General features: G+C 36.5%; 1 protein-coding gene across 1 annotated transcript; it reads right to left on the reverse strand.

Moving 5' to 3' along the window:
- Positions 1 to 10,992: 10,992 nt before the first annotated feature.
- LOC101540209 (olfactory receptor Olfr180-like) lies at positions 10,993 to 11,940 on the reverse strand. Its single transcript, XM_004607031.2, has one exon. It carries the CDS (start codon positions 11,938 to 11,940, stop codon positions 10,993 to 10,995), a length of 948 nt encoding a protein of 315 aa, XP_004607088.2.
- Between the last annotated feature and the right edge of the window lie 404 nt (positions 11,941 to 12,344).

Here is a 12,344-nt window from a genome sequence, read left to right on the forward strand (position 1 = left end):
TCTGAAAAAATATATACATATATATATTTCCCTCTATGATTGGTTGCCTACTATTTGAATCCCATCAAAAGTGGTGCAGGAAAAAAAAAGTGGTGCAGTACTCTTCGAGTATGGGTAGGGTGTGTCTTACGATGTGTCTTATGACCACATTTGCAGCCTTGGGGTCCAGGAATAGGTTCATTCATGAGTGAAGCTCGGCCGAGCTTGTGGGGAGTAGCCTTGGGCATGGCGCTGGTTGGGGTCTGGAGGTTTTAGGCTGCTGGGGCTGGGTCTCTTGGGGCAGGACTCTCTCCCGCCTCCGCCTGGGGTGCCCCTAGTGAAAACAGCGTGCCTCTGGGTCCGCTTGCATGGCTGCAGGCCTCATGCTTCTCCCTTCTGGGAGAGAAGGCTGTGCGATCTGGATGGTGGCCAATGACGGGATTTTTTGTTACCAGCAAGAGGTGGCTTTTGGGTGTGACCTCTGGGTCGCCAAGAGACCAGGGGAAATGGGCAGAGGATCTCTGCTCCCGGTCCCGTTGAACCCAGAGTCCCGAGTCAAAAAGTTCCACATATCTGGATTTTGTCAGATACAATCTTTTTTCTAAGCAATTGTTGAGGTGTACTTCCATCAACCTTTTAAAGTTTATTATTGCATCTTCCTCAAGGTCAGGTCATATTGAATTTGAATGACATTACTGTATTACATACACAGTCAGTTATTAAGTAAAGTTGGTACAACAGATTAAGAACGTGGTTTTTCTTAGTGAAGGATGTCAAAGGAAAAAATAATTTGTGTCTAGTTAATTCAGGAAAATTTTGTGTATGACAGTTACTTTTCTACAGAAGCACTCGTTATTTCAAATCAATACTTCTATGTTGAGACTTTCTTGATGAACTAATACTTCAGTTAATATAAAAATATTTCCTTACTGTATATGCAGATTAGTATTTGAGATAATAATATTTAGAGATGTTTGATACTGAATCTGCTGTGTTTTTATATGTCAATTATTAGAATTTTATCTCATCATATTACGTAATTATATTACTGGGATCAATTGTCAACAACCTGATACCCACAAGTTGGTGGGCTAAAAAAATATGTATATATTCTACATATCTATCTATATACTTGTCATTTAGTGCTCCTCTACAGATTATTTTCAGAGGGCCACAGATTATTTTATTTAGGTCCATATAAATTCTATTTATCATCCAAATCTAGCTCAGAAAAAGTTATTTTGGGACTGGATTGATAGTACAGTGGGTAGGGCATTTGCTTTGCATGCCACCGACCTGGGGTTGATTCAATTCCCAGCATCTGATATGGTCCCTCGAGCACTGCCAGGAATAATTCCTGAGTGCAAAGCTAGGAATAACCCTTGTGCATCGCCGACCCAAAAAAAAAAAAAAAATTTTGATGTCAGTGTTATTTGCTGCTGCAAGTAAGCTTTATGAGTAAGTCAATCTCAGAACACCGTTTTGAATATTTATTTATAAATGATGCTGGCAAAGCATTCAAGAAGCAGAAATTAATATTTATAACTCATGTAGTGCTAGAAATTATACTAAGTATTAAAACTTTTAATTCTTAATGAAGCATGTTAGTTTTCATAAAATGAAACTTATTTAGGAATATGTGAAGGGAGAGAAAGAGAGGAGGTGCATGTTTAAGAGAGAACCCGGGCTCCTGCAGTGTGGAAAAAGCAAGCAAGAAGAGACAGAGATAAGCAAGCAAAGTACGTGTTAAAGGGAGAACATGGTCTTGAAGAGCAAGTTCAAAACGTTTTATTCTAAACTCTAATAATCACAAGTTGTAGTCTAGAATCTTAACCTGTCAAGATAGAATTTTAGGAATCTGAGCTATAAAGAATAAAATACTCTAGTAGGTGTTTCTACTATATCAGAGCAAATAAAAGATATCCTTGTATCCTAGGATATAAAGCAAGTAGATATCCACATGAAGTAAATGAATCCATAAATATTATATTCTCTCTGAACTTTTTATTTCACTTTGTTTACATTATTCTCCTATTTCTGCATTATACTTGTACATTGGATATTTATTGGTAAATCAGTGTCAATCCCAAGGAATGCAATAAACTATTTTGTCTTATTTGATATGTCAATAAGAAAAGCACTTCCCTTTCTTATTGTGGAAGAGAGCCAAATGCTAATGTGAAAAAGAGTCTGTTATCAAATTAGTACAATGATTTTGGAAAATTGAGTTATTACATATATTCCACTTACAGATATGTTCCTTGACTCTTTCTTTAGAAGAGAGTAACATGGATGAGATTTTTACAAATCTCCAAATTTCTGTAAGAGACTAAAACTATTTACTAAGAAAATTCTAAAAGTTCTTATGTACATAGATATTAGTCTTTATAGAGCAAATTCCTCACAAAACCAGAGAGAGAACATGAAGAAATATTCCCTTGGGCTCTGAAACTCTGTCAGGCAGGTTAGAGCATGGGCATGACATTGAAGCTGGTGCGTCATCTACAAAGCAGGAGGGGAAGTAGCTTTTCATCACGTTTTCCTTGTACCTGATCACAACTGGAGTTGACAAAGCAGGGAAAATACACATCCCTGGAAAAATAAGTATAAATATTTTATGAGTGTACAATATAGTGTACTTTGGGTTGCTCCAAACTATTTTCCTTTTCAAAATATTTCTCTGTTGCTATAACAACAAGATATTACACCATTAGAAATATTGAGATACACATGGTAAAAAGATTGTATCTTTTCTATCAAATTAGCAAGTAAGAGCATGACTGAGAGTTCATGTGTTATTCATAGGCTCAAAAATGAAATGTGTAATGTTCCCATATTAAAGTAAAATGATTTGCTTTGTGTGTGTGTGTGTGGGGGGGATTTTCCAAGTGTGCATGTTCAAAATAATGATAAAATCACATAGATGGCAACTCCTAAGTGAAAAACTGTGACACAGATATGTAAATGAGTAAATGGCTTTGTACAGCTGAATCTGACCTTTCAAACATTTATCCCTTTAGATATAGAACCCAGCCTCTTTCTTATCATACCTATTAGACTTGATCAATTTGTCATTACCTTGAGAAATTGAAGATTGCAGGAAAGTAACACAAAACAGAGAGCAGTAGATAATGAAGGTGTAATATATACACACAATGGAATATTAGGAAGCTGCAAGGAAAGATGAAATTGTGCAATTTGCTGTAACTTGAATAGAACTAGAAGATATATTAAGTAAAGAAAGTTAGAAGAAGTAAAGAAGTAAAGATCTCACTTATCTCTCTGGTATATAGAAGAAGAGTAGGGGACAAAAGTTTGACTTGAAAATTTGGGTGTTGACATGGAAATAGCATCTCAAAGGTGAAATTTGGTATCTTATTTGTGCAAATGAATTTAATAGCTATGTTGCCAGTTGTTTAGCAGAAAACAGTTCAGGGGTGAACTGTTTCATGAGGTGCAAATCTAGGAAGCCATTATGTTCAGACACCAAAATCCAGATAGGGTCCCCAGTCTGAACTTCCTAGAAGGTGATGAACATCCTGAGGTTACCAGGTTTCACAAAAAGAAGCAGAAAAGGAAGAATGTTCTTACAAGTTTACAAATAAAAAGTTTGTTTGCATGTTTTGTTTTGGGGTCACACTCAGCAATGGTAGGAGTAACTCCAGGCTCTGCACTCAGTAATTACTCCTGGCCGTGCTCAGGTTACCACATGGGGTGCCAGGGATTGAACCTCAGTTGACCACATACAGGACAAGCACCCTATCCACTGTACTATCTCTCTGGTCCTTCTACTCAGTTTTATGTTCAATCTCATTATTATTATATTTATTGTAGTTTAGGTAACATGATCGCAATAGTGCTAACTTTTATGACCTTGATGTACATAGTTATTACAGTTCACCACCACCAAAAATTCCCAAGACCTTCCCACCAATGACCTAATATCATTTCCAGTCCATGCTTACCATCCCCAACTTCTTTCTCCTTCTGGTTGGGCAATCCGAGTTTCATAATTCTAGGCCAAAGATATGTCATTGTTCAATGCTGGACTAGGAATGTGATTTTTCAAAGTAGACATCACCTGAGTACTCTTAATCTTATTTGGCACAAGAAACAAATGCTAGAGTAGAACTTATCATGATAAGAATTCTTGGAAAAATATGATATGAGCACTCGAGGGATGATATCTCTGGAATTATTTCCTCAGTTACCTCTTGGTTCCTGCTTGCCATTGTCTTTTCCAATATCTTAGGTTGAAGGGACTTTTCATTGACCAAATCTAAACTCTTTATTCCCTTGTCATTTCAGTGTCTATGAGTCTTTTTGTTCTAGACTCTCAAGTATTTTTTTAATTAGTTTATTTTTAATTAGAGAGTCATCGTGAGGGTACAGTTACAGATCCATACATCTTTGTGCTCATGTTTCCCCCATACAAAGTTCGATAACCCATCCCTTCACCAGTGCCCATTCTCCACCACCAGTAAACCCAACATCCCTCCCCCCCTCCCCAGTCTCATCTCCCCCCACCCCACCCTGCCACTATGGCAGGGTATTCCCTTTTGTTCTCTCTCTCTGATTAGGTGTTGTGGTTTGCAATAAAGGTGTTGAGTGGCCATTGTGTTCAGTCTCTAGTCTGTATTCCACCCGCCTCACCCTTCCCCCACATGACCTCCAACCACATTTTACTTGGTGGTCCCTTCCCTGAGTTACCCAGAATGAGAGACCAGCCTCCAAGCCATGGAGACAACCTCCTGGTACTAATTTCTACTATTCTTGGGCGTTAGTCTTATAGTCTATTATTCTATATTCCACAGATGAGTGCAATCTTTCTATGTCTGTCTCTCTCTTTCTGACTCATTTCACTTAGCATGATACTTTCCATATTGATCCACTTATATGCAAACGTCATGACCTCATTTTTTCTAACAGCTGCATAGTATTCCATTGTATAGATGTACCAGAGTTTCTTCAACCAGTCATCTGTTCTAGGGCACTTGGGTTTTTTCCAGATTCTGGCTATTGTAAACAGTGCTGCGGTGAACATATAAGTGCAGATGTCACTTCGACTATACTTTTTGGCTTTTCTGGGATATATTCCCAGCAGTGGTATTGCTGGGTCAAATGGGAGCTCAACCTCTAGTTTTTTGAGAATCGTCCATATTGTTTTCCAAAAGGGCTGAACTAGCCGGCATTCCCACCAGCAGTGTAGAAGGGTCCCTTTCTCCCCACATCCTCTCCAACAGCGGTTGCTTTTGTTCTTTTGGATGTGTGCTAGTCTCTGTGGTGTGAGGTGGTATCTCGTGGTTGTTTTGATCTGCATCTCTCTGACGATTGGTGATGTAGAGCACTTTTTCATGTGCCTTTTGGCCATTCTTATCTCTTCCTTGGTAAAGTTTCTGTTCATTTCTTCGCCCCATTTTTTGATGGGGTTGGATGTTTTCTTCTTGTAGAGTTCAACCAGTGCTTTATATACCACTGATATTAACCCCTTATCTGATGGGTATTGTGTAAATATCCTTTCCCATTCTATAGATAGTCTTTGTATTCTGGTCACTGTATCTTTTGCGGTGCAGAAGCTTTTTAGTTTAATGTAGTCCCATTTGTTGATCTCTGTTTTTACTAGATTGCTTAGTTCCGTGTCATCTTTGAAGATACCTTTATCTTCAATATCGTAGAGGGTTTTGCCAACCTTGTCTTCAATGTACCTTATGGTTTGTGGTCTGATGTTGAGACTCTCAAGTTTTTAATTTAATACATGCCAATACAATTCATTATTTTTCCTTTAAATATTTTTGTTCTTTTTTGTTTGTTTTTTTTCCTATTTTTTTCTTTTTTATTGAACTACCGTGAATTACTGAATTACAAAGATATTTATGACTGAATTTCAGGTTTGTACTGTTCCAACAGGCTGGAGCGATAGCACAGTGGGTACGGCATTTGCCTTGCACTTGGCCAACCTGGGTTCGATTCCTTCATCCCTCTCAGAGAGCCCGGCAAGCTACCGAGAGTATCCCGCCTGCAAGGCAGAGCCTGGCAAGCTACCTGTGGCGTATTCAATATGCCCCAAACAGTAATAACAAGTCTCACAATGGAGACATTACTGGTGCCCGCTCGAGCAAATCGATGAACAATGAGATGACATTGACAGATAGTCACTGTTCCAACACCAATCCCCTCACCAGTTCCCACTACCCTCCACCAGTTTCCCCAGCTTTCTTCCCACACTCAACTTGCTTCTGTGCCTTCCCTACACAGAGGCACTCTACCCCTCCCCCTCCCCCATTGTCCTAGCAATTCCTTCCCTAATTTATCCTCCTCACCCCTGTTCTAGTGCCGAGCTTCCTACTGCCCTACTGAAGATCTGTTCTCCTGTTCTATTCTATTGTTCGTTTCTATTGCCATTGGGCATTTGACATTCCCCTATGACGTTTCTTTATATTCCACATATGAGTTTAACTGATATTTGTATTTATTTTAAGTGATTTGGGGAGGGGAATAATCTTATTTTATTACCTCCTCTTCTGCTTCTTCACAGTTTTCTTGTGCAGCTTTCTCTTAGATTGCATATCAGCTTGATTTGTTTCAAGCTTCATTTTTCTTACACTCAGCCATGATGCTTCTTCACACTCCTTTAGCTGTGGTGCTTGTACACATTCTCCAAGTGTTCTCTGAGGGTTATTGTGGCTCTTACACATATGTTTGCTGAGAAAGCCACTCCTAGTCATGGTGTTAGGTTGTCTGAATTTTCTAAGGAATTTTAAACTCTATGTTGTATATTGTGTATTTTGAGTGTCGATTCTACTCTATTCTCTGAATATAAATATTCATACTTTATATTTCAATAAAACTGCTTGTATTTTCTTCCCAAAAAGCTAATTATTGAAGAATAAGAAGCATAGGTATTAAATAGATAAATTAATTTATCATGAGAGGAAGTTCACTTGTCTTCAGTAATATTAATAAATATAATGGAGAGAGACGCTATTGGTGCCCACTCAAGCAAATTGATGAGCAACAGGATGACAGTGATACAGTGATAATTTTTCAGAGATGTTACAAATTATGCTTATCCTTGAAATGGATAATTAATCACGAGTAGTGGACTATAGTATCGGAAATGTGGAGTGGAGTGCTGATTCTTAATTGGTATGAAGAAGTTAAAACTAAAAAAAAGAACAAAAGTCAAGGAAGCCAGTTTGAAGCTATGATATTGTTCAGGTGAGAGAGGGTGGCAGCATGAATTTGTGTGAAAAAAATATAAATGGATGAGGATTGGGACACATTTAAGAAATATTAAAAGGAAAATAAAGGAAGTCAAGGGAAACTTGCTAACTGGGAAAACTGCAGTTGCTTTTTTATCGTGCTAAATTTGAGACAGGCAAAATGAGATGTTCAGATAATAATGTACTGTTTAGCAGTAAGATACCTGAATCTGGAGATAAGGGAATCTATCAAAAGTAGAAATAAATATTCTGAACTATATTCATATTACTCTTAAAAGACATAAAATAGGATTAACATAGAAATAAAGAAAATTATAGAGATTCTGATAATTAATCTTTTATTATTCTTTAGACTCTGGCAGAGGCAAAAGAATCATCCCAAATCATAAAAATACTGTTCAGTTTAACTTCTAAAAATGTTTCTCTTTCCAAGAATTGAAGTAGGAACTAGGACTTTTACGAGTTTTATTTGTATGATTTGTTTTGGTTTTGGCTTTGGGTCACACCTGGCAGGTGGTGAGAGCTTACTCTTGGCTCTATGCTTAGGGATCAATCCTGGTGAGCTCAGGGAGTGCTCGGGATTGAACTCAGGTTGGCTGTATAAGCACCCTACCCTTGAACTATTTCTCAAGACTTTCATGCTTTTCTTGTACAAAGTATGTAAGCTAAAAATAAACCCCTCTAGTTTTCATATGTACGCAAGTGTGTGATTGCACACAACATAAAAAGACATAAGTTGATCAAAGAGATAGTTGCACAGATTGAAAGTATTTTTGCACGTATTAGACCCCAAGTTTTTTGTTGTTGTTGTTTTGTTTTTTGTCTTTTTGGGTTATACCCAGCTATACTCAGGGCTTACTCCTGGCTCTGCACTCAGGAATTACTCCTGGCAGTGCTCGGGGGACCATATGGGATGCTGGGAATCAAACCTGAGTCGGGCTTGTGCAAGGCAAACGCCCTACCCAGTGTGCTATCGATCCAGCCCCAGACCCCAACTTTTATCTCTAGCATTGCACCACCAAGGTAGCTCTGGGTGTTCCCAGAACCCTGAGCTTGAAAAGCAGCCCTTGTCAAGCTGAGTATTAAGAATTTGACCTGCCCAGCCCTGCAGAATACCTGGGGGCGGGGATGACTGCGATACCCATTAACCACTTTTTGAGAGATGCACCCTCCTCCAAAAGAGGCATAAGAAAACTGTAAGTGATGATTTAGTTAATCATTATTTTTAAAACTACTGTTAGCCAAGAAAAGTAAAAATTTAGTTCACTGAGCAACATCAAAAAATCTCAATTGAGCAAAATATTTATCCATAAAATTTTATATGATAAAAAGCAAAATTCCATAGCAACTGTAAGCAACAAAAATGAAACTTATACCTATAAAATATCTCTGAATGAGAGAAGACATAAATGGAAATACCAGTGGAAGGGAAAATAAGTAAGCAAATGATCTGACTATTCACTGAGTAATTATTTCCTCACTGATTAGTGATGGTCTTCCTTTTAATGGTAGTTTATATTTGGATAGTCCTATTTTTTCACATTGATAGATCTACTGATTCTTGATTTAAAATAACATTTGGGGACCATAAAGATAATGTAGGGGTTAATACATGCTTACTTTACATGTTGCTATTTTGGAGTGAGTGAAGTCACTGGTTATTGCACCACCCAAAACTTCCCCCCCACAAATCAAATTGTTTTTATATTTTGAATGTTAACAGGCTTTAAAAAACATGAAAACCACATGTTTGTCTTATTATTTACTGGAAAAAAATTTAAGTGACATGAAAAACATCTGAAACACATACAATGATTTAAACCAATGTTACCTTAACAAAAATATTATAAAAATTAAAAGAAAAAATACATATACAGGAAAGGTTTTAGGATTATTTGCTAGGTTACTACAAAAATCCTTCTTAGGTGATTAGTTGAGTTAAATTAATGTCTGGATTGTTATAGTAGATCAAAGTCAAATAGAGTCATATGAAAGTCAATCTTTCATTCATGTTATGAACTAAGCCGATTCCTGGAAAAATCTAGGGCATAGCAAAAATTTAAATTAAAAGAAAATGAGGAGAGGAAAACAAGAAGAAGGAAGGGGAGGATTGGTGAAAAGGGGGTAAAATTAATTAACAGTAAACCTCAGATTAAGAAAAGAAGCAAAATACTATTAGGTAAAAAATAGCAATTGTTAAATATGAGACTACAAACTTAAATGCAAGTAATTATAAATAAAACAATTATCAAGATAAGGTTAACACAAAGAACTAACTTTCCACAAGTAGTTGCAACATTTGAATATGTTTACTCTAGTAAAGATATATATTTATGTATATAAATTTTTTAAAACCTACAGTATAAAGAAAAATGAATAGGTAATTTATTGAAGCAAAATAAATATACAAGTATGAATATATTTCACTAAACAAAATTAAAATTACTTCATTAATGTTTTTAAATATTTGAGTATAACTTATGTACATTTCTTTTTGCTTTTTGGGTCATACCCAGTGATGCACAGGGGTCACTCCTGGCTCATACACTCGGGAATCACCCCTGGCGGTGCTCAGAGAACCATATGGGATGCTGGGATTCAAATCCAGGTCGGCCATGTGCAAGGCAAATGCCCTACCCGCTGTGCTATCACTCCAGCCCTAACTTATGTACATTTCTGTTTTGTAGTGCCTAATCATAGTATGATCGATACCTTTCAAAGTAAGGAAATTTACTCATACTTCAGGTTAATATAGATTTTGTTCAACAGAAGTAATTTCTTAAAAGTTATTGTTACTTCTACAAAATGTATATGTGAATCTGTATGGTTTTGTGTGTTCTATTTTCTTCCAAATTATTGAAGACTTAAGAAATTGAATTACTGGGGCTGGAGAGATAGCACAGCGGGTAGGGTGTTTGCCTTGCACGCGGCCGACCCGGGTTCAAATCCCAGCATCCCATATGGTCCCCTGAGCATGGCCAGGGGTAATTCCTGAGTGCAGAGCCAGGAGTAACCCCTGTGCATTGCCAGGTGTGACCCAAAAAGCAAAAAAAAAAAAAAAAAAGAAATTGAATTACTTTATTTCTTTACTTGTAAGCCATTTTTATTGAGGTACTGGTATTTACAATATTATTAATTATTCTTTTCATTAATAGACATATCATTCTAATACCACCCCCATCACAAGTGTGCCCACTTTCCTCCAGCAGTGTCCCAAGATTGCCCCGTGCTACCTCCCTCCCAATGTAAATTCAGTTCTGTAGTCAAAACCTTCTGTTCTGATAACTTTGACAACTTGTTATTCCCTTACTATGCAAATCAATCTACTTTAATGAAAAATAAATGTATGGATTACTGTATTATTTGCTGCTAATTTCTCTTCCCTCACCCCAAACTAATTCTGAATAAAAATTATTTCTTTGTTTTGCTAGGACATTTATGCATTAGAAACAGTCTACATAAAATTTGATGTTTTCCATTCACTAAGTATAAATCAGCAAGTCTATTCAATATTTAAGCATTTAACTTTAGATACTATGCTGATTTACTGAGGTTTGAAGCAATAATCTCATATGATTCCACAGGAACTGGCAATGATAGTTATTATTGAGTTTACTACAGCTTTCCTCTGGTAATTACAGAATTTGAATTATAATTTTGAAGATACGTTTTGAATTTTCATGTATAACAATCTTTTAACAAACAATATAAAGAATTGTAGTTAGCATTTGATATAGGCATGTGTTTTTTTCTATTTCTCTTATCTATGAAAAAGTTTACAAAACTAAAGTTAGTTTTTCCTTAGAGGATGAAGTTTAAGATTACAATTTTTTATAGTTTTTTTCAGAACATTTATCACCTCCTTATTTCTCAGACTATAAATAAAGGGGTTTAATAAAGGAATTACTATTGTATAGAAAATTGCCACTGGTATGTCTTTATTCCCTTCTTCAAATGGTCGAATATACATGAGAAGACAAATGTAGAATATTGAGACAGATAGAAAGTGGGATGCACAAGTAGAAAGTGCTTTACCTCTTCCTTCTTTAGATTTCATTTTGAAAACTGTGAAAAGGATGCAAGCATAAGAGATCAAGACAGTGGCAATGGTAAAAATTTGAATTGGCATTGAAAATATATATATCATTAATTCATTAAGGAAAGGATCTGTACAGGAGAGTCTATATAATGGAAGAATATCACAAAAAAAGTGGTCAATTTTATGAGACCTGCAGAAAGTTAATCTTAATAGAAACCCTACATGGATCATGGAATGCAGGTTACTAGCTATGAAGGTCCCTATCGTCATCTGAATGCAAAGTTTTTTTGACATCATGCTGTGGTACTGCAGTGGGCTACATATGGCCACATAGCGATCATAGGCCATGGCTGCAAGGAGAAAGCAATCTGCAGTTTCAGCAACACATAGAAAATAAAATTGTGCCATGCATTCATACAGGGATATCATTCTATCCTTAGAAAAGAAGTTCTCTAACATCTTGGGGGTAATGGCACAGGAGCAACAGGAGTCCATCAGGGCAAGGCTGCCTAAAAAGATGTACATTGGCGTGTGAAGATGACGATCCTTAAAAATTAGTGCCACTAGGCCAAGATTCCCCACCATAGTGATTAAGTAAATAACAAAGAACACCAAAAACAGAAGGATCTTCAGTGATGGATTATCTGTAAATCCTATGAGAATAAACTCGGTCGTCAAGGAATAATTTTCTTTAGCCATTCCTGGATTCTTGCCTGTGTTAGAAATAAGAAAAATAAGAAATTTGTAAAGACACGAGATCTTAAATTAGAGAGTGTCACCAAAAAAGAGATTCTTTCCTTTAGTTATACTATACTGTTTCATGAAAACTAGCCTTCATGTGATATATCACATCTGTCAAAAGTATCACTGTATACATAGGGATTGTCAAAATATTTCTATTTGGATTTCCAGGACATAAATCATTTTATGTAGCAATAACCTAATGCTGAGATATACAAATTCCTGGCCAGAACATGTAATGCGGCATTTCTGAAATTGTAAGAAACATTCTTAGGGTGCTTCTTTTATCCAGAGGAAAATCAAATTTTAAATATTATCCTATGATTAATATGGTACTTGAAAATAACTCTTTGGATATTTTA

Source organism: Sorex araneus, chromosome 2, assembly GCF_027595985.1.
Source record: "Sorex araneus isolate mSorAra2 chromosome 2, mSorAra2.pri, whole genome shotgun sequence".
In the NCBI taxonomy this organism is placed as follows: domain Eukaryota; kingdom Metazoa; phylum Chordata; class Mammalia; order Eulipotyphla; family Soricidae; genus Sorex; species Sorex araneus.

Excerpts from the sequence above, each read along its gene's own strand:
- LOC101540209 (XM_004607031.2), bottom strand. The coding sequence starts at position 11,940 with ATGGCTAAAGAAAATTATTCCTTGACGACCGAGTTTATTCTCATAGGA.